Genomic DNA, 20,315 nt, shown 5'->3' on the forward strand with positions numbered 1-20,315 from the left:
AAATTTTCTATTTCATTTACAAGATTTGTACAAACTCTAGTAATATTTGATTCAAGTGTCCTTCTTACGATCTTTTGTACTGCATCTGTTGTCCTAAACATATTTTCATACACATTCGAAATAATATACACAGCCCCTGCTTCGAATGAACTAAGGTACGCATGTAAGACGTTTTCATTATCTAACATTTTAATGTAAGAATGTATCACAAACAATTGTTTCGACTGTAGGAAATCAGTGCAATCTTTTATGCTGTTAGCGAGTTCTTGTGGTAGGAAGGCAATTATGGACAATCCTATTTCTTCAATCAGTACGTTTGAAAAATCCTTTACTGCTTGTGTTGTGTTTGTGCAATTGTTCGACTTTTGCCTGCATCTTGAAAGAAAATAACTTTGAGCTGTTTTCATTAATCCATTCGTCAACATAATGCCTTCCTCCGAAATTCTTCTAAAACGCTGAATGAATTCTCCACATATGTAAAGTACTAATTCTATTTCAAAATTTGGCTTAGTTTGTAAACTTCCACTGGAGATATGCCGATGGCTTCTCACTTGTAATGAAATATCTTTGAAAATGTTTGGTTCATAAAAGATATTTCTTCTTTGCAGCTCCAATAATACGTGTTTCGCGTACAGCATAGTGTCTTCGGCAACTTCGGATGCCATTTTATGTTTCGTCTGTGTCACTAACCTAACATTTGTTGACGACAATATTTCTGGTATTTCATTAAAAAATGTATCAATTTTTCTGTCATTAAAACCTTTGAACTGAATTGATTTATCAATTTGGGCTCGACGAGTGCTAAATATTTTATATATAGCCTCAACTGCATCTTCTTCTAGATTAAAAAGTGTGCTATTTGAAGATAAATGTGATAGCTCCCCTAACCATTTATCGAAAAGCCAAGATGATGTATCTCTTAGAGTGTTGGAGGGTTCAAATGATACATGTTTATCAAGAAATTCATCAATTTGAATGAAAGCAAATTCACTGCAACGCAGTATATCAAGTTCTTTCATCCTCAGTGTCACATCTTGATCGATTTGCGAATCACAGTAAAGCCTGCATTCTTGAGTGAAGTCTTCTAATGTAATTTTACTCGACTCGAGCAGCCTTTGCATCGCATGTGTACGAAATCGGTCCTGAGCAAAATCCGCCACGAGTAAATCATCTGCATTTGCTTTGATTTGTTCGTTTGTGGTGCAGTTAATACTTTGATTGTATCTTTGCTGAACTTCATTTACCTTCTCCAGTGTATCACAACTTTTAATTTCTGTTCGAAATTCCGCGAGTACACATAGAAACTCACTCTTACTTTTTCACTGCAAATGGCAAATCCGTTTATCAAGTGCGACTCTGGCTTGAGTTTCAACGGTGTCTCTAAACTCAAAAACAAAGTCATCCTTTTTTACAGCATTCCAGAGCAAATCGACATGATTGGCAAGCTCTTCTAATGTCCCGACTGATTCGGTATCTAAAATCAGTTTTTCTTTCAAATATGCTGCATCCTTGCTGTATAAAGAACTTACAATTTTTAGGTCATCAACACTTTCAAACAGAGGTGAGAAACAGTAAACGTCTTCAATAGAATCAAAATGAATTATATCTCTAAATCTCTTTTTAGGGGTGTTTTCTAGTGTACATGCTGTTGCTGTGTGTTCATCTAATATACGTTCAAGGCCAAATGTATTTTGAAGCAACTTATCGTTCGAACTTTTCTCAACAGTGTGGTGCAGGAACATACACTTAGGCCGTAGTCCAACCAAGTCCATTCTTAAAAATGCATGAACAGTTATCAGCAGTATGTCATGTAAATAAGTCATATCCTCTCCCATAATATTTATAATTGTTACATGTGACATGCCGATAGCAAATGTGGCAAGTTCCCTTTCAGTTTTATCCCTTTCATTTGTTTCATCAACCTTGGTAATAGAAGAATATAACCCTTCAGTATCTATAACTAAAAAGTAGTCAACCATAAATTCTCGGGATACTTTATCTGATACCTTCACTATATTCATATACATACCACGGGTACATCGACCGGAGCCAACAGCAAATTGAGAACCGAACATTATGTTTAAAAGAGTCGATTTCCCACTACTTTGTACTCCTAAAACTGTTATAACTTTGATTCTAACATTCCCTAGCCTTTTTCGCACTTCCAATAAAATACTTTTGACCCATATAATCGGTACCCAATTTGAACGCCCATCCATGATCTCTATTTCGTAACCGCAACTTAAAATGTTCACTGCGGTATCTAACAGATTTTTTCGATATTCATGATTCATATTTTCATCACTCAGTATTTCATACATGTGGCCCATTTCACGGGAAAAATCAAGAAAAGTAAGTGATTGGTTTTCCAGCTTTTCATCCAAACGTCTGAACTCTTTGTGTATATCGTTGGTCTGAGCTGGCATCATGCGTAGCTTTTGGAATAGGTTTCTGTACTCTTCATAGCCTTTTAGCAGAGTTGAGCGTGTAGCCATCTCAATACTGATTTTGAGATTACGAAGAAATACTTCAACGTCTTCAATATCTTTACTGAGAGACATGTTGTTTACAAATAAATGAAGAATATTGCACTTTTCGTCAGTTATTAGCTGCAATTGTTGTGAACGTATTTCATTTTGTTTGATTTCTAATCGTTTTCTGTACTTGCTTACATTCTCAGCATTTCCCCTCAGTCTTAGTTTATACTTCTCCAATTCCATTCTGCACCATTCAGAACAAAGGTGACCCTGTATTGGAAATACACTGTCCAAAGTTTGTTCTTTGAACATTTGAAATACTAAATTCGATAGTATTTCTGATCTTTTTAAAGCGTCATCGATTTTATTCAAGTCAATACGGAAATGATGGTCAGCCGCTTTTGTTTTAATGTCATCAAAGTTATGTCTACCTTTCACTGATTCGATAGATGTATTCAAATCTTCCCTTAAATCTGAATGACTCATGCCCTTGTAACCAACTAAATGATTTGGCACACAGAGCTCTTCAGAAAATGAGTCTAACTGAGATAGAAAGTCATCGCTCTCCTCGTTGATGTCTAAATCTAAAAAAATTATAACAACCTTTTCGCAAGATTTCCCAATATCATTTTTAATAATGTCATGTACCAAATGTGTTTCATTTTTACTGCAAAGAAGAAAAGCTACATGACTAACGTTCAACAAGAAGAGTTTTTGGTTTTGATATCTATTGCATTGACCTCTAAGATTTAAAAACAAAATTGGCTCTCTTTCATTATCTAGATCTGGGAAAACTTCGATCATTCCATGGCATACCTCTGACATCTTTTCTACATTCGCAGCGCAGTTACGATGGTAGAATACAGAGTGAACTTTCTCTGTTTTATTTATCATTATATTTAAGATGTGTGATTTTGAGACATCATAATTGTTAACTCGTAAGAAACTCACAATTTTAAATCCGATGTTAGATATGTTATCTTCAACATACTGGTGTTGATTGGTTGAAAGATGCTTATTCATAAGGCCAAGTGTAGGCCATAAGTACAGTGTTGGCGGGTCAAGCTGCTCTGGTTTGATAACGAACGGATATGCAAGTTTACAAGACCAGTGGCGCATGACAAGATCTTGTCTTACGATATCATTTGAGCATAAAAACAGAACGGTAGATATATCCACTGGATGCAATTCACAACATTTTTCAATTTCATTCTCCAAAGACTTTTGTTTTCCTCTAATTGTATCGCTTTTATCACAGGTGGCAGTAACGTACCTAGGATACAGTATGGGTCCATGGGCCATATGCACTTAAATTTATTACAATTATAATGTTTTCTTAGGAAAAAAATGACAAAAAGCCATTTTGAAAAAAATTTTGCTCCTGTGACAGTGAGCCATCTACAAGGTAGATATGAACAGTTTCACACGTGCATTGCTACCAGGTCCGTATTTTTTTTTTCAAAACAATATTTCCTTATCAATGATTGGCCGCCTTTTCGGCAAGAGATTAATCTTTCAGAAAAACCTTACTTCAAAACCCAATTCCAAACCGTTTACGCATCACGAGCGAGCAACGGCGTACAAAACGATAGTGATTTCTCCACCCGAAAAAATCCCACACATTTTTCACACCGAAGTCTCCCCCTAAAACAAATCAAGTACACCTTGTCAGTTAAAAGTTGCGCTACAAGCAGTCAGAATATGCTAAATGTAAACTAACAAGACTAAAAATAAGGTTCAATTCTACTTTATTACTTACCAGTTGTTATTTATTTGAATTTGGTAAATAATCTTCGTGAGCCATCGCTGCTTGTTTATATTCGGGTACTCTTTGGATTTTATCGCTACGTTTGAAATACGTAAACTGTCTCCGCCAATGAAAACGTTCTTTACAACCACCGTTTTGTCCACGGTAATCATGGCAGGCGAAGGTAATTTTCGAAAGCGAAAAAGTTAAATTGCAAATTTTTAAGTAATTATGAAGAGTTAAACCTGATGTTCGGTCTCGTTAGTTTGCATTTGGCCAATTCTGTCCGGTTGTAACGTTATTTTTAACTGGGACGGAGTACTTGATGTGTTTTAGTGGGGAGACTTCGGTGCGAAAAATGTGTGGGATTTTTTCGGGTGGAGAAATCACTATCGTTTTGTACGCCGTTGCTCGCTCGTGATGCGTAAACGGTTTGGAACTGGGTTTTGAAGTAAGGTTTTTCTGCAAGATTAATCTCTTGCCGAAAAGGCGACCAATCATTGATAAGGAAATATTGTTTTGAAAAAAAAAATACGGACCTGGTAGCAATGCACGTGTGAAACTGTTCATATCTACCTTGTAGATGGCTCATTGTCACAGGAGCAAAATTTTTTTCAAAATGGCTTTTTGTCATTTTTTTCCTAAGAAAACATTATAATTGTAATAAATGTAAGTGCATATGGCCCATGGACCCATACTGTATCCTAGGTACGTTACTGCCACCTGTGGCTTTTATCAGTACTATGTTGATCAAGATACCTACAGTTTTCATTGAAATGTACAATGCCATTGATATACTGCGCAAGATGCACGTTTTGTGAATGGTTGCTGCCGTTATTTATTACAGAAAATATATCGTCTCTTTGCAATTTCCCACTGTAATATTTTGACAAGTTAAGTTCTTTCAGGATTCCTTCAAGATCAACACTTTCTACTTCGGTATCCATTCCGAGCTGAAAATTAAAGTGAATTACTCAATAGGTACTGCTTGTGCATTTTATATACTTGGTTAAGTGTCACTGAAAATATTTCTGTTTAAAACCGAAAACGCAAAGATCAAAGAGAAAAAAGAATAACTTCTTATATAAATGAGAGGGCAATGACAGCCCTATATCGCCCACGGGAGTTAATCGCTTGCTAAATTTAAGTTGTTTGCTAAAGCTTCAAAAAAAGAGAAAAATAATCAGAAACAAAACAATTTGATTAAGTAATGCTACAGACGATTTAAGATAACTACAGAAATATGATACAAAGTCATACAGTTTTGCCAAATCTCTTTGCTGTAGCTTCAAAAGTATTGAAGTCTTAATCAAAAGTTATACAGTTATACATGTGTTCAAATTTTATAATGTAACTTCCAAAACAATAAAGTAAGTAAATAGCTCAAATTTAGATTATTTAAGATGATTATTGAAGCCTATAATAGACATTATGCAGGTCGTCAAAATAACTATACAGATGAGTAAATCATGGTACAGATTATTCAAGATAACTACTTAAATATGTGGCAAAATTATACAGAAGGTCCAGGTCTCCTTGCTGTAGCTTCAAAAACAAGGAAAAAGGTCAATAGGCCACCATTAACATCATTCAAGATCGGATTTGAAATATGTAATTTATAAACATTTTGCAGGTGGTCCGAATTTCTTTGTTGTAGCTTCAAAAATAAGAAAGTATTTCAATAAGTGATTTCACGAATATTAAAGATAAGTATTGAAATCTGTATCAAAAGTTATAAACGTAGTCCAAATTTCATGCTATACATTCAACATCAAGAAAGAAGGTAAATAGGTCATGATTAAGATTATCCAAGTCAAATTTCAATTCTGTATCAAAATTTATATATGTAGTCTAAATTCTTTTTAAAACTTCACGAACAAAAAGTTGGTCAGTAGGTTAGGGTTGAGAATATTAAAACAGATGTATAAATCTGTTTCAAACATTATACATGTGGTCCAAATTTCTTTGCTGTAACTTCAAAAACAAGAAAGGAGGTCAGTAGGTCACGATTAAAATTATTAAGTTATACATGTAGACAAAATTTCTGTGCTGTAGCGAAAAGTAGACAGTAGATCAGAGCTAAAAATATTCAAGATAGATAATGAAATCTGTCAAAAATATTATACATGTGGTCCGAATCGCTTTGGTGCAGCATCAAAAACAAGAAATGATGTCAGGTTTAAGAATGTTAAAGATGAGTATTGAAACTTTGTATCAGAAGTTATTAACGTGGTCCAAACTTCTAAGAAAGTAAGTCAGTATTTCATGATTAAAATTATTCAAGTTATGTATTAAAATATGTATCTAAATTAAACATGTAGTTCAAATGTCAATGCTGTAACTTCAAAAACGAGTAGACGATAAGGTCCCTATTAAGAATATTGAAATTGTTTCAAATATTATACTTGTGGACTGAATTTGTTTTCCACTACTTAAAAAAAAATAACAAGTTAATGAAGTATTGTCATGCAATACAATGATCCCTATTGAAAGGCATCGAATTTTCTCTACAGAACTGCAGTATAACATAATGAACTAATATCTGTTAATGATGTTTAAACAACATTTAACTGTATATACAATATGTTACAAAACACTTTGATTTAAATAAGCATAAATATAAACCTACAATTGTTTTCATATGGAATTTCTCTGGCAGATTATGGAAAAGTTATCATATGAGTTAGTTATACTAACAACAAAGGAAATTAATCCTTAAAACAGAAAATAATCTAAACTATATAGAATAAGTCCACAAGAAATTCTTTATTATGTAGAGAAATGTCAAAATACACCTAATAATAATAATTTAACATGCATGTTTCACCACAGAAACGTGGTCTCGATCTTTCCCTACGACCAATAATAAAAAGAGTTACAATATAATAATAATTCATTTATAATCAGTTTATAGCGAAGTCAAGGGGATGTAATTCTAAAAACAAAGGGGCTTCATGGTTGTGAACATTTGTGCCAAGTTACATCAAAGTCCTTCCATGCATGAAAAAGAAATGTTCTGGACCAAGTCATTCTTAAATTTGACTTTTGACCTATATGTGTGTCCTTGACCTTAAACCAAGCATCGTGTTCTTGCACATGACGATTCGTGTATGGTGGTGAGCAAATATGCCAAGTTACACCAAAATCCTTTCCGGACAATGTCATTTTTGTATCTGACCTTTGGCCTCTTAATTGTGACCTTGACCTTATAATTGGATGTAACATGCATGTTTCACAACAGAAACGTGGTCTCGATCTTTCCCTACGACCAATAATAAGAAGAGTTACAATAAAATGATAATCCATTTATAATCAGTTTATAGCAAAGGCAAGGGGGTGGTGTTATTCTAAAAACAAAGGGGCTTCATGGTTGTGAACATTTGTGCCAAGTTACATCAAAGTCCTTCCATGCATGAAGAAGAAATTCTCTAGACAAAGTCATTCTTAAATTTGACTTTTGACCTCTATGTGTGACCTTGACCTTAAACCAAGCATCGTGTTCTTGCACATGACGATCAGTGTATGGTGGTGAACATATGTGACAAGCTACACCAAAATCCTCCCATAAATTAGGAAGAAATGTTCCGGACAATGTCATTTTTGTATCTGACCTTTGGCCTCTTAATTGTGACCTTGACCTAACATCTAGGGTCCGGGTTATGCGCATAACATGTTGCCTCATCCTGAGCAATATTTGTGCAAACTGATATTTGAATCTTATTGCGTATAACAAAGTTATAGAACAGACAGGTAAAAAATCATATTGACATTTGCTCTCTAACTGTGACCTTGACCTTAGATCTATGGCTCTTGGTGTTCTCCTAGACACGTCGTCTCCTAATGGGAAAACATTATGCAAAGATATATTGTTATCCCTTGATGGAAGAGTTCTGGACCGGACAGGAAAAAATTCGATTGACATTTGACCTCTAATAGTCACCACGACCTTTGAGCTATGACTCCGGGTTTTGCGCATGACACGTTGTCTCATCATGGAGCATTTAGGCCAACTGAGAAACAAGTCCCTTAATAGATGGCAGAGTTATGGACCAGACAGGAGAAAAGTCCTGTCGACTTTTGACCCTCAGTTATGACCTTGACGTTTGAGCCAGGCGTCCAGTTTAGCACATGATCTTATTATTGGGAATATTTGTGCCATCGATAATAAAATTCCCTTAATGATTTACAGAGTTATGGACCGAACACGAAACTGACCCTGTTCATGTAATGTTAACATTTGACTGTTTTGTGTGACCTTGACCTTTGAGCAAGGGTCTGAAAGTTGTGCATGACATATTGTCTTATTATGGGGTACATTTGTACCAAGTAATATTAAAATCCGTCCATGGATAGCAGCGGTATGAACTGGACAGGAAAAAAGCCCCATTGACATTTGACCTCCATTTGTGCATATAACTTTTGAGCTACGGGTCTGAATTTGCGTTTGACACATTGTTTTACCATAGTTATCATTTGTCTCAAGTAATATTAAAATCCCTTAAGGATTACGGAGTTATGGACCGAACACGAAATTGCGGACGGACTGACGGAATAACAGAATGACTAAACCAGTAGGGGACTAATAAATCTTTGTTAAACAAGCTTTTCCTTTGGTTTGAGTGACTTAGTTTTTGACCCCATATGATCCAGTTTCGAAGTTTGCCCATGAATCATCACACAATCTGATTAAGATTCACAAAGATATGTTTTTAAATGTTGTAACAAGTATTAAGGTATAAACCAGCATCTCATTTTATTTGACTTTGTGACATAATTCTTTAACCCCTATGACCCAGTTTTGAACTTCGCAAGATAAACATTCTGATCAAGTTTCATGAATATAAGGTCTTAAATGTGACCTATAGGATGTGGATGTTAACAAGCCTTTCCTTTGTTTTGAACTGGTGACCTAGGTTTTGACTCCATATGACCCAGTTTCGAACTTGGGCTAAAATCAACAGTATATATTTGGTTTTGCAAATTTGTAACAAATAAAAATATAAATGAAACCTCTATCCGTCGGAAAGGCCCCCAAGAGAAAATTTTGCCCCTTTCAGGGACGGTAACACTATAGAACTCTTGATGGAATCCAGATAGTTTTTGGAGGGAACCGAGATCTTACTGTGACTTAAGTTGTGTGTGAGTGTCATTCGGATGAAGGGCGATCACAAAAGCTCATATTGTCACTACGTGACAGATGAGCTAAAAACCGACATGATATTGAATCATTATATAATAACATTTGCAGCTGAAAGCGGTATCTTATTGAAAGAAGAGCCAAATAGCATGCACAATTGAAAATATTTTTTGTATCGAAGAAGTGTCTGTCAGAATATCCTTTGGTGATAGTTGAAGAAAAAGTTAGGGTTACCGAAAACATGTCTAATAAGATTGCAAACTTGAAAACTGGAGAAAAAATATAAATACAAACACACAAAAAGAAGTTAAACTTAAGTCATTATGAATCAAATCTTTAAGCCACTGACCAGAAGCACATTAGGGATACTTGGTAACTACATAGTATTTGAGAGATGATACAAACTGTAGTATCTGATTAGAGTTCGGAAACGAAAATAATTAACCGAGACCCAGTGGTAAAGATTTTAAAGATATCCTATAGTCATTATTATTTTCTAAAATAGTTTATCTTTAGAAAGTTTCGATATCTTTAGATGATAACATGCACATCAAAATATTTAATTTCACGAAAAATGTATATTAAGTTTGCATAAAGGGCAACATTCATAATTAGATGTCATGCAATAACAACTGATTGTTAAAAAGCAATAAGTAGTAGTATACATTCATCCTTTGCTTATCTATAAATGTGTCAGCGTTTACTATTTTAAACCTGATGTATAGTACTGTTAATACACAGAATCTTGTTAATTTTTTATGTTTACATAAATGGATAAGTACCTGTTAATTCTCTATGATATGAAATCTAGATCTAATATACATTTAAGCCATCGACGGTATAACAACGGAAACCTACTTCCCATTACATTTAATAATTGTATAATTCATTATAATCGGCCTGGCGGTGCAGGATTTCGCGACGGTCAACTGCTTTATTGGTTAGTATATGTAATTTATTCCACAACCAGATGACTTTTTCACTGGCAACCTTCCTTACACTGTAACCAAAGTAGCCTTACGTTTTTTGCTCGTTTTTTATTTTTAGAATATCAGCCGCCAAGGATAAACACCGCCCGCCAGGTCATATGAAACGCACTATATATGTTTCAAAAGAAGATAAAGGTATTATACTTTTTGAAACGTTAATATCGACAGCGTTGTACTGTATTATCGTTGATATTTGGGACTTGAGGCTAAAGGTCCCGCAGCAATTTACATTTATGCTATCCCCGGTGCAAATAATTTTTAAAAATCTCTAAAATCAAGTCCAAACAGAAACTGATTCGAGTAATTACTGATAACAGTGTTTTAAATAATTATATTCACACGATCATGGTCGATTAAGTAATTGATATCAAACGAACATATGTTCCTCGTGTCTGCACAAGAAACAGTTCATCTGTGGTGATAAAATCATTTTACTCCTCAGATAATTTATTTAAGTAATGTGAAGCAGCTTAAGTGGTAGATTTATATATCTACAGAGGATAAGAAAATAAGGTTACACTGATTGGAATACACCTGCATTAACTTACAATATTTCGACAAATTGCACAGTTTTGCGATAACTTGTAATTTTTAAACTAAATTATTCCTACTATAGTGAAACCAGATACAGATTTAAAGTGGTTTACAAGTTTTAAATAACTAAATCGAATGCTTATATGGCATTTAGGCAAGTAAATATTTTTAATGAACTAATATAAAACGAATTTTCAATTTTACACCCTTGTTGAGGAAAGCCATGATGTAAATACATTACAAAAGACAACTATACGTACTTTTTTATTTTCGAAACAATTAAAACATCAATTGCTTTTCACCCTAGTTTCAATTTATCCATCAACACATGTACCAATGTCATCAGATTTGATATATTTCACCAAGATGTAATCGTCTTCATGTCTTACTATATCAAAATGCATTTACCAATTAATCCCTGTTTAGAGTCAGTAATAATATTGTAAGAGATTGAAGTACGTAAATATCTCTGTAAAACCATAAACACTTTACGGCCAAAGATCCTTCGCAAAGCATGATGTAATATGCTGAAAGTGGTGTCGACAAAAAGTTTGAAATTACCAGTTATTGTTCGTCTTTTTTTACATAATAACAAAAAATCTTTCTTATATGGACCTAAACCTTCACAAATCATGTTTTTGAAATCATTTATAATTGCTCCCGCTACTGAAATAAGTAAGTCATATTTACACTGTATACTTATAAAATTTTGTTTGTCATAGCCTTTGATGTATTCGTTTATCTTTGCCTCAATACGAAGCAAAATGGACTCAGAATGTCTATGGGTATATTTCATTTTACGTTGTTTGATCTCAGTTAAAGCGCTGTCGTATTCTGTCTTTGCTGCTAAACGTACATACTCTAACATGCTTTTAATATCTGACCCAGATGAATTTCTTGAGTCACAGAATTGAACGGCTTCTGCATTTGTGTATGATCTAGCCTTAGGATCAAATAATTGCAAAGACCATTGTCTAACTTCCTTGTCTTTCAGTAAATATGAATGTCCGCGGCAAATAGTATCAAGAGTCTGTAATTTATCTTCTTCAATAATATGTAGTTGTGGCTAACTAATTTCTTTTGTCCATTTTATCCATGCTTTTTCAAATGCTCTTGTTTCTTCTGAATCTGTTTTCTCAGTCATATTTAAAAACTTTTTCATTTGCGGATGAGATATTTCTGGTTTAAAATCCTTTAGATCAGAGGAAAGGCTTTTTACCTTTTGACTTTGTTTTTCCAAATTATTCGTTAAGTCCCGTTTCCACCTTTCTAGGCGATCTGACACAAGTTTTGTATCTGATAGGAAATGTTCAAGTCTCTTTTCTAAAATATCAAGATCCATCTTTTGTGTTACAAGCTGCTTTATCTGATTTTAGAATAGCCTTATGTTTTTCGACCAATTATTCGATGTTCAATAGATAGTCTTTCCATATTCTAATTTAAAAGTATTCTTTGTCAAGCTTTAACATCATCTCTGTTTCAAGGGTCGTCCGAAATTCAAATACAAAACAGACTCTTTTTATCGCGTTCCACAGTTTTTCAAGTCGACCTGAAAATGGCTTAAATCCATTAAGATATGGCTTACTTTCTTTAAGTTTCTTCATAAGCTTGGTCCTCACGCAATTTACCTCGCCACTGTAACCAGTGCTCACCAGTGTCATAGGAAGTTCTCCATCAAGAAGTCCAGGAACATAATCCGTGTTCTCATCTATTGTAAATTCTATCATATCTCTGAACGATCTACTTGGAACATTTTCCATTTTGCAAGCTCTCTCCGTGAGGTCATTTAACACTTCCTCTAGTACTCGTCCTTGTTCTAGTAATTTGTCCTTGTTTCGTTTATCAACATTATGATGAACAATTGTACATCTTGGATGCAAACCAACGAGTTTCATTCTTAGAAAGGCATAAACTACAATAGGCAGGTTTTCGCGCAAATATGTTGCATTCTCGCCCATTAAATTAATATTAGTTGTATCAGATAAACCTATGACAAGAGTTGAAAATTCATTATCATGTTTGACTGTGTCCGTAGAAGTTAAGTCTGTTGCTCGCAGTCCTTCCGTATCAATCAATAATATATATTTTGCATTCAGTTTGACTTCTGATGATGCATTTTACTCTATGAATTGCAAATAAGCCACCCTAGTACAGTGACCTGACACTGACTACAAATTGAAGACCAAACATAGTGTTTAGAAATGTTGACTTTCCTGAACTCTGAATACCAAGTACCGAAATAACGTGTATATTTCTAGAAGCAGTTGGCTCTTCTGTTAAAGCATGGAGTTGATTTATAACAATATTGACCCATTTCTGAGGAACTGCATTTGCTTCGCCATCCAAAATCTCCAAGGGATATCCTTCTAGCAGAATGAAAACCCGCATAGTGTGGGAGTTGTTTGTATGAAAGTTTGCCAGGTAATTGTTTTTGCCAGAGAAGGATGCCTTTCACATGCTTCATACAACTGGCCAATTTCCCTCATTATATGCTCAAATCCAAATGACAGAGACATTTTTGTATTATCAAGATGTAACAATTCCTGATATATATTGGCTCTTTCATGCTAATCGGCTTTATTTGCTTTGGAAACTAAGTTTTAATAATTTCTGTAAAAGGGCTGAAGTTGCAATCGTGAATGATTGTCGAGTTGTAACGTTAGTGTTCTCAGAAAGATTTTACGGTGTCTATCACAATTAGATGATAGCTGATTTAAAACAATTTGTACTGGAGTTGAAAGACAATTATTCTCCATGTAACTAAATTGATTCATTTGCTCGCGCTCCATTTCGCGGCATATATTTTGATATTTTTCCTTCCTCGTTTTAATAATTATTTGTTTCGTTGCGGTTTATTTCATAGCGCTCACGATCAAGTTTTGACATTTTCTTCCAGTACATCTCTTGTAGGGGCAATAAAACTAGTTTCCTGTCTTTACTATCTGTTTTCTCTATCAATGAAACTATTTCGTCTGTTTGGGCAAAAGCTGTTTGGTACCAGTTATTGCTTTTATCAACTGTAAAATTTGGAGAAAAGGTTTTGTGATCAGACAATTTAACTGTTTTACTAGTTTTATGTTCCAACACTTCAATTGTGTGAATTAGTGACTGCACAATTCCTGGTAAAGTTTTATCTGCTTTCATGACAGCATCAATATGGTCTTCAGAAGAAAAAGAATCTAAGTGTTTAATCACTTTAACTTCATCAGGACATCGGTCTAGTATTAACAATATAACTTTTGAGGTTTTTAAGAGCAGGTTACGAATAACAGGTTTCGTACATAGACAAACGGTTACGGCTGATATTTGTCCAAGAAAAGGCGCTACGAAGATTTAAAATGAGACGTGGTCCATTGAATTTATCATCAGATCCATTAGGCAAAGTCCAACCTATCTCTATCAGGCCCTCTACAACATTTGATCTTTTGCGTTTTGATCCCTCAGAGTCACGATGGAAAAACATGGGATGTACCTTTTCTGTTCCTCCAATTACACAGTCAGTTAGGTACGATTTAGAAAGTTTATTATTATCACCAATTCTGATGAAAGACAACCACGGCATTCTTTCATTTACTAGAGCCTTTTCAATGAATCCGACTTCTTGAAATACATGACCATAAATTGAATGGAGTGGCCATATAACAATTGATGGTATAGAAGGCACCTTTTGTATAATGGTATCGCTAGTTTGCAGCCCCATAAATGCATAGCGAGGTCTTGTTTTGCTATCGGATCACAACATAGAAAAACTGCGACGAAAATATCCATTGGATGGAGATCTGGAATGACTTGTTTCTGTTCCACTTTTCGTCTCTCACGAAGACTAATTTTGAATGTCTCTACTTTATTTATTTCTCTGACGTGTATATTACGAGCACGATAATTGTACCTGGTAATTTCAGTTATAAACTTCCAAGCCGGTGAACATTTGGTATTTCTGTTTATCATATGCGGTTGAATATGATATATGTCACGCCTTGACAATTAACTTGGGTAATATTTATTTAAATCCAGACGTTTAAGAAGCGTCTCTAAATCATCCTTATTTACAAAATCATTGGCCATTGTTCTTGAAACGGAAAAAATGTTTACCTAAAATATGCTGCAATTTATTCGTTATCGAATGGCCAGAATATGTTTCCAGTCGTCATAGTTTCGTTTGAATTCCAAACTAAAATACAAAACAATAATTACGATAGTTTTTGCTGAATATAATTCATTGACTTCTTTAAATTGCTAATATAACTCATTTCTTCTCTAGAACTCGCGTCAAAATTCAGTTACATGATTTATATTTATACCATATATACAAAGGTCGTGCTAAATGTAAGTATAACAACGAATCGCTTTTCGGCTGATAGTACCAATTTGCACATTGTCAGAAAAGTAATGAAATTGCATGTATGAATATAGGAGAAACAGGGAAATTTTTTGATATACAAGAGTAGCCTACGTACTTAGTCTTTATTTTGCCAGGTACTTAAATTTATTCCTTTTTGTCATCAATGAATTTTTGCTGCATTTTTATCAGGCTAAGTATTTAACTTAATACCCTGCAAAAGAGTTCGAAGCTTTAGTTACCTTTATTGTTATAAGTATAAATGAACAAAATCAGAAAACGGCGGGAGGCAAATTGGCATTTGAATTGGTATTACACGGGACATAATGTCGAGCACACGCGATAAGATGTCAAACGCACGAGTTCAGATGTCGCGCGCATCTTCGGTTTGTAATTTGATGATTAAGTTAAGACAGTAAAGAAATAATTTTGAGTGAGTGAGTGAGTTGGCGAATCGACACAAAATGATCATATATCGCCCAGCAGAATTCACATTACAAACGCCAACTGTAAAGCATAAACATTGATGTAAAAATGTAAAGCATACCTAAAAACATCCATGTAAAAATGTAAAGAACACTATGAATAGTGTAAAGCATATCTAAAAACATCTATGTAAAGCATTTCTAAAATCAGTTATGTAAAAATGTATATACGTGTGTGTTAAAATATCAGTTGCAAACATAATAATATTGCAAGTTGTAAATAAAGATATGAAATGTTAGATTTTTTTTATATATTCCTATCTGCTTTAAAAACGATAAAATATTTACGACTGAAACGTTTTCTAATAACTCTTTCAAAGATTGAACGTCATAATATGTACTACGTTGCGTAGCAAAGGCCATACAGTCGATTAAAATATGTTTAATAGTTAGCGGTGTTTGACATGGTACATGTACACATTCTGGTTGATCTTCTTTATTCAAAAGATAAGAATGAGTCAAACGGGTATGACCAATTCGACAGCGAGAAAGAACAACCTCCTCCCTGCGAACAGATCTGTTCTCTTGGTGCCATTCCCTAAAGTAGGTGTGATATCACGAAGTTTATTGAATGAAACATTGTTCCATGACGATTGCCATTTAGATAAAATGTATTTGAATCTACAGGGCCTAAAATCGATATGTGGTAATTTTTAAATTAGATTGTGATAATGAAAGGGATTTCTTTGCTGCAATATCAGCATCCTCGTTTCTATGAATACCAACATGACTGGGAATCCAACAAAATCTGATATACTTTTTAAAGATAGTTCATGAAACCTGAGAGGAATATTTTGAATGAATGGATTTTCCATATTTCGGTTATGAATTGACTGTAAAACAGAAAGCGAGTCGGAAAAGATAATTGATTTTCCTTCACTATTTTTTTATATAAAATTTCGAGCTAAATCAATAGCTTTGGCCTCGGCTGAAAATGTTGTTGCATTATTTGGCAAACGTAATTTTAATTGATGAAAGAGGCTGACAGCAGCACAGCCAACCTTTGATTCTTTGATTCATCTTTTGAACCGTCTGTGTAAATTGCAAAATAGTCCTTGTAAGTTGATTTGATTTCATGATATTCGGACTTGAATATTTCAGGATTTGTTTCAGACTTTCTAAAGGCAGGTTTCAAATCGATAAGAACTGCAGGGGTATGAAGGGTCCATGGTAGTGTATCTGGAATTGGATTGTCTCTAATACCATCGAATTCAAAGTCAGTTTCATTCATAGAAGATTTTATGCGACATCGAAACTGTTTGTTTGTTTTAGTTTTTCCTCATATGAATACAAGAACTTTGGTTTAAAAATAATTTCATGAGCAGGATTGGATTTGTTGGCAGCCACTCTTAAAGCATATTGCAATGAAAGTTTTTCCCGGTGTGCGTAAAAAGAGTGTTCGTTTGCTTCAGCATATACACCTTCAACTAGCGATGTTCGGAATGCATCAAGAGCAATACGAAGACCTTAGTTATGGATGGTATCTAACATTAATTTTGTAAATAAAATTTTCTTGCTGAACCATAAACAATACAACCTTAATCTTGCTTAGATCTAATTAAAGCCCTATAAAATCTAAATAAAGCCGTGCAATCGGCTCCCCAATCAGTAAGTGAAATTACCTTTAAAAGATTTAATGACTTCAGACATTTGACTTTAAAGTATTTATATGCGGCACAAAGGAAAGCTTTTTATCAAACATCAAGAAATTTTGCTTCGTCAACCACGGGTATTTTTGTACCATTTAGAAAAAGCTCAGGGTCACAGTGATGTTTCCGTAATTGACAAAAGTGGACACAGTGAGTTTCCGATTTGGAAAATTTAAACCCATTTTTCATGGCCCAAGTTTGAAGTTTATTCAAACACTGTTGCAATTGGCGTTTAATCGTACGCATATTTGTTTAACGATAATATATCAAAATATCGTCAACATATAATGAACAGTCCGTCCCTGCTAACAAACATTTTACAATATTATTAATTTTTATGCTAAAAAGTGTGACAGATAAAATTGAACCTCAAAAGAAAGGGTATCACCAACACGAACTTTAAAAATTCGATCAGTTAAAAAGTGTGATATAAATGTTGGCAGACGACCTTTTAAATCTATGTCGTGAAGATCATTCATAATCCCATATTTCCATGCAGTGTCAAAAGCTTTTTTCTAAATCGAAAAAGACGGACACTAGATTCTTCGTTTTTAATAAATGCATCACGAATCAAATTTTCCACTCGAACAAGATTGTTGTGCTGCGTAGTTTGCGAAAGTCGCTTCAAAAGTTTATAATTTATTAATCCTTGCGATTCGAGATACCAAACTAGTCTAGAATTGATCATACGTTCCAGAGTTTTACATAAACAACTAGTAAGGGCTATCGGTCTAGAATTACTTTGGTTCGTGCTATCTTTTCCAGGTTTTTGTATGGGAATAACAATAGCATCTCTCCAGGAGTCTGGAAAAATACCAGTTTTCCATGTAATATTGTAGATTTCAAGGAGACGGTCTAATGATTTCTTGTGTAGACTAGCTCCTAGACTAGGATATATCTTTTTTTTTTACATTTGTATGATTAAATGTAATGAACTGAGCCAGTCTATATCCTATGTCCAATATCATAGTCTAGTACAATCCGAAAATTCACAAACCTGATTTTAGGTTTGTTATCAATCAATGTCAAGAACTGACCGCAGCCTAACTGATAGAGATCAGTGGTTTACTGCCACATGTTTATGTAACTCATTGATACCATCTGATAGCAGGGATTTACCACTGCAGGGGTCAGCTGAGTTGAAATTTTATCAGAAATGAACTTTATTTCTCTGTACTTGGTAACTGAAGTTAGATTGGAACATCTGAACGGTACACATTTCCTATGGCTTGTCATAAAATGGCCATATGAAATTAAACTGTAATTGAACAAAAAGGGAGTAGAACATATGCCCCATCCCCGAACTTCTAGCGGAAAAGTTAGCATTTGCGATATTTGCATGTTAAAAGACGGAATGCATATATAATATAGTGGTATCACCACTTGGCTCATAAATAAATATCCAGGTTCTGGGCTAAATAAATATATATTAAAGTGTTGTATTTGAAGGACAATGAAACATAAGTACAGACACATAAATCTGCAATCGTGCTCTAAGAATATTCGGACAAAATGCTTTCATTTCTTCTTATCCTGTATTCTGTAAGTTAGAGGTATGTGGCATTTCTGAATCTAATGCAGGTGTTACATTAATTGGAGGAGATTTTAGCTTTAAAAATCTGTATGTAAATACATGAAAGCACATTTGTACATCAAAATTGGTATTTCTGCAGACGATAGAAAAATCTCATAGTTAGAAATACATTTAAGCTTATATAGTTATTGTAAGTTTCTTATTTGTGCAAATTTCGCACGTTGCATACTATATATTCTTCAGTAAACTCCAAATAGTTAGGTACTTCTTTACAGATCAAGCCCCAGACTTTTATAATCTTTGGTAAAGATTTGCAGCGCTAAATGTTTTTAAAATGAAAAATTAATTGATACGTGAAAATTATAATGACATTTGGTTTCAAAATATTTATGGTGTTGAAAAGGTAACTCTACATTCAAATAAATATCTCTTATAAGGTACATGCATTTGTTCAATTAACCGCCAGTCTTTCTGCTATTCAATTGATAAAGGTATAGTTTCATGGAAGGCTTGTTCAGTTTAACAGATACTTCATTTTAATTTCATAAATGTTTAATACAAGTAGCATTTGATATTTGGCATAAATATGTAGCATTAGGAAGATATCTTTATACCTCCGCCCTTTCATTTGAAAAATGCCACATGCCAAATGCAAAATATTTAATGCTAAACGCTAAAACATTGAGTCATAATTGTCAAATGCGATGGCAAAACAGTACTATGGAAGGACGGTGAGCCATGCTAATTGCCAAATGCTAAATGACAAATAATTTACTAAGATAATAGCATTTAGCATTAAATGATTGGTATTTAGCATTAAGTTATTGGCATTTAGCATTTAGCATTGAAACTGACATTCGGCAATTAGCATGGAGCATCGGCCCTCCATACAAAGATGAATGATTACATGTATTGTCCGATGTTGGCATGACATTGTAGAACAAGCAAGTGCTTCAAATCAGACTCATAAGACATGATCCTTGATTCATAAAATCAATGGACAATTAGCATTATCTTTCAGCAATAAACATTAGGTATTTTTGAAAATTTCGCATTAATTATGCAAGAGAGGATATCGTATTTAGCTATTAGCATTATATACATGGCAATTAGAATGGTGCACCAGCCTTCCATATGTGCATCGACCTTCAATAACTTTGTTATTTATTAAGAAAATTAACATCTTTGTTTTTGGTGCTGTAGTAGTCTGTGTTCAGACCATATGTTTTGTTCAAATGAGATAACTCCTGAGGCTATTAAAATGTTGTATAATTATGTCCCTTGTCTTCTCAAAACATACATATAGCTAATCAGAGCCAAGTTGATGAAGTCAGAATTTTTTTACAGATTTTTTTTTTCTAAGATAAAGAAAAGATTATCTAGTCGGTAGCCAGACTAGTGCTGCAGTGACTGCGGCACGGTGC

General features: G+C 34.1%; 1 protein-coding gene across 1 annotated transcript; it reads right to left on the reverse strand.

Annotated features, from left to right (window-relative positions):
• Nucleotides 1–1,319: 1,319 nt before the first annotated feature.
• LOC128550969 (interferon-induced very large GTPase 1-like) lies at nucleotides 1,320–14,446 on the reverse strand. The gene is made up of 4 exons (XM_053531174.1): nucleotides 14,176–14,446; nucleotides 12,513–12,871; nucleotides 4,988–5,177; nucleotides 1,320–3,061 (listed from the first exon to the last, which is right to left on the reverse strand). Exons 1-4 carry the CDS (start codon nucleotides 14,444–14,446, stop codon nucleotides 1,320–1,322), a joined length of 2,562 nt encoding a protein of 853 aa, XP_053387149.1.
• Nucleotides 14,447–20,315: the final 5,869 nt, after the last annotated feature.

Source organism: Mercenaria mercenaria, chromosome 19 (genome assembly GCF_021730395.1).
Source record: "Mercenaria mercenaria strain notata chromosome 19, MADL_Memer_1, whole genome shotgun sequence".
In the NCBI taxonomy this organism is placed as follows: Eukaryota; Metazoa; Mollusca; class Bivalvia; order Venerida; family Veneridae; genus Mercenaria; species Mercenaria mercenaria.

Coding starts and splice junctions, on each gene's coding strand:
- LOC128550969 (XM_053531174.1), bottom strand. CDS start 14,446: ATGCCGTGGTTGTCTTTCATCAGAATTGGTGATAATAATAAACTTTCT. Junction 12,872..14,175: donor GACAAATATCAGCCGTAACC/GTTTGTCTATGT, acceptor CTCTTGTCATAG/GTTTATCTGATACAACTAAT. Junction 3,062..4,987: donor TGTACATTTCAATGAAAACT/GTAGGTATCTTG, acceptor TAATTTTTTTAG/ATTTAGACATCAACGAGGAG.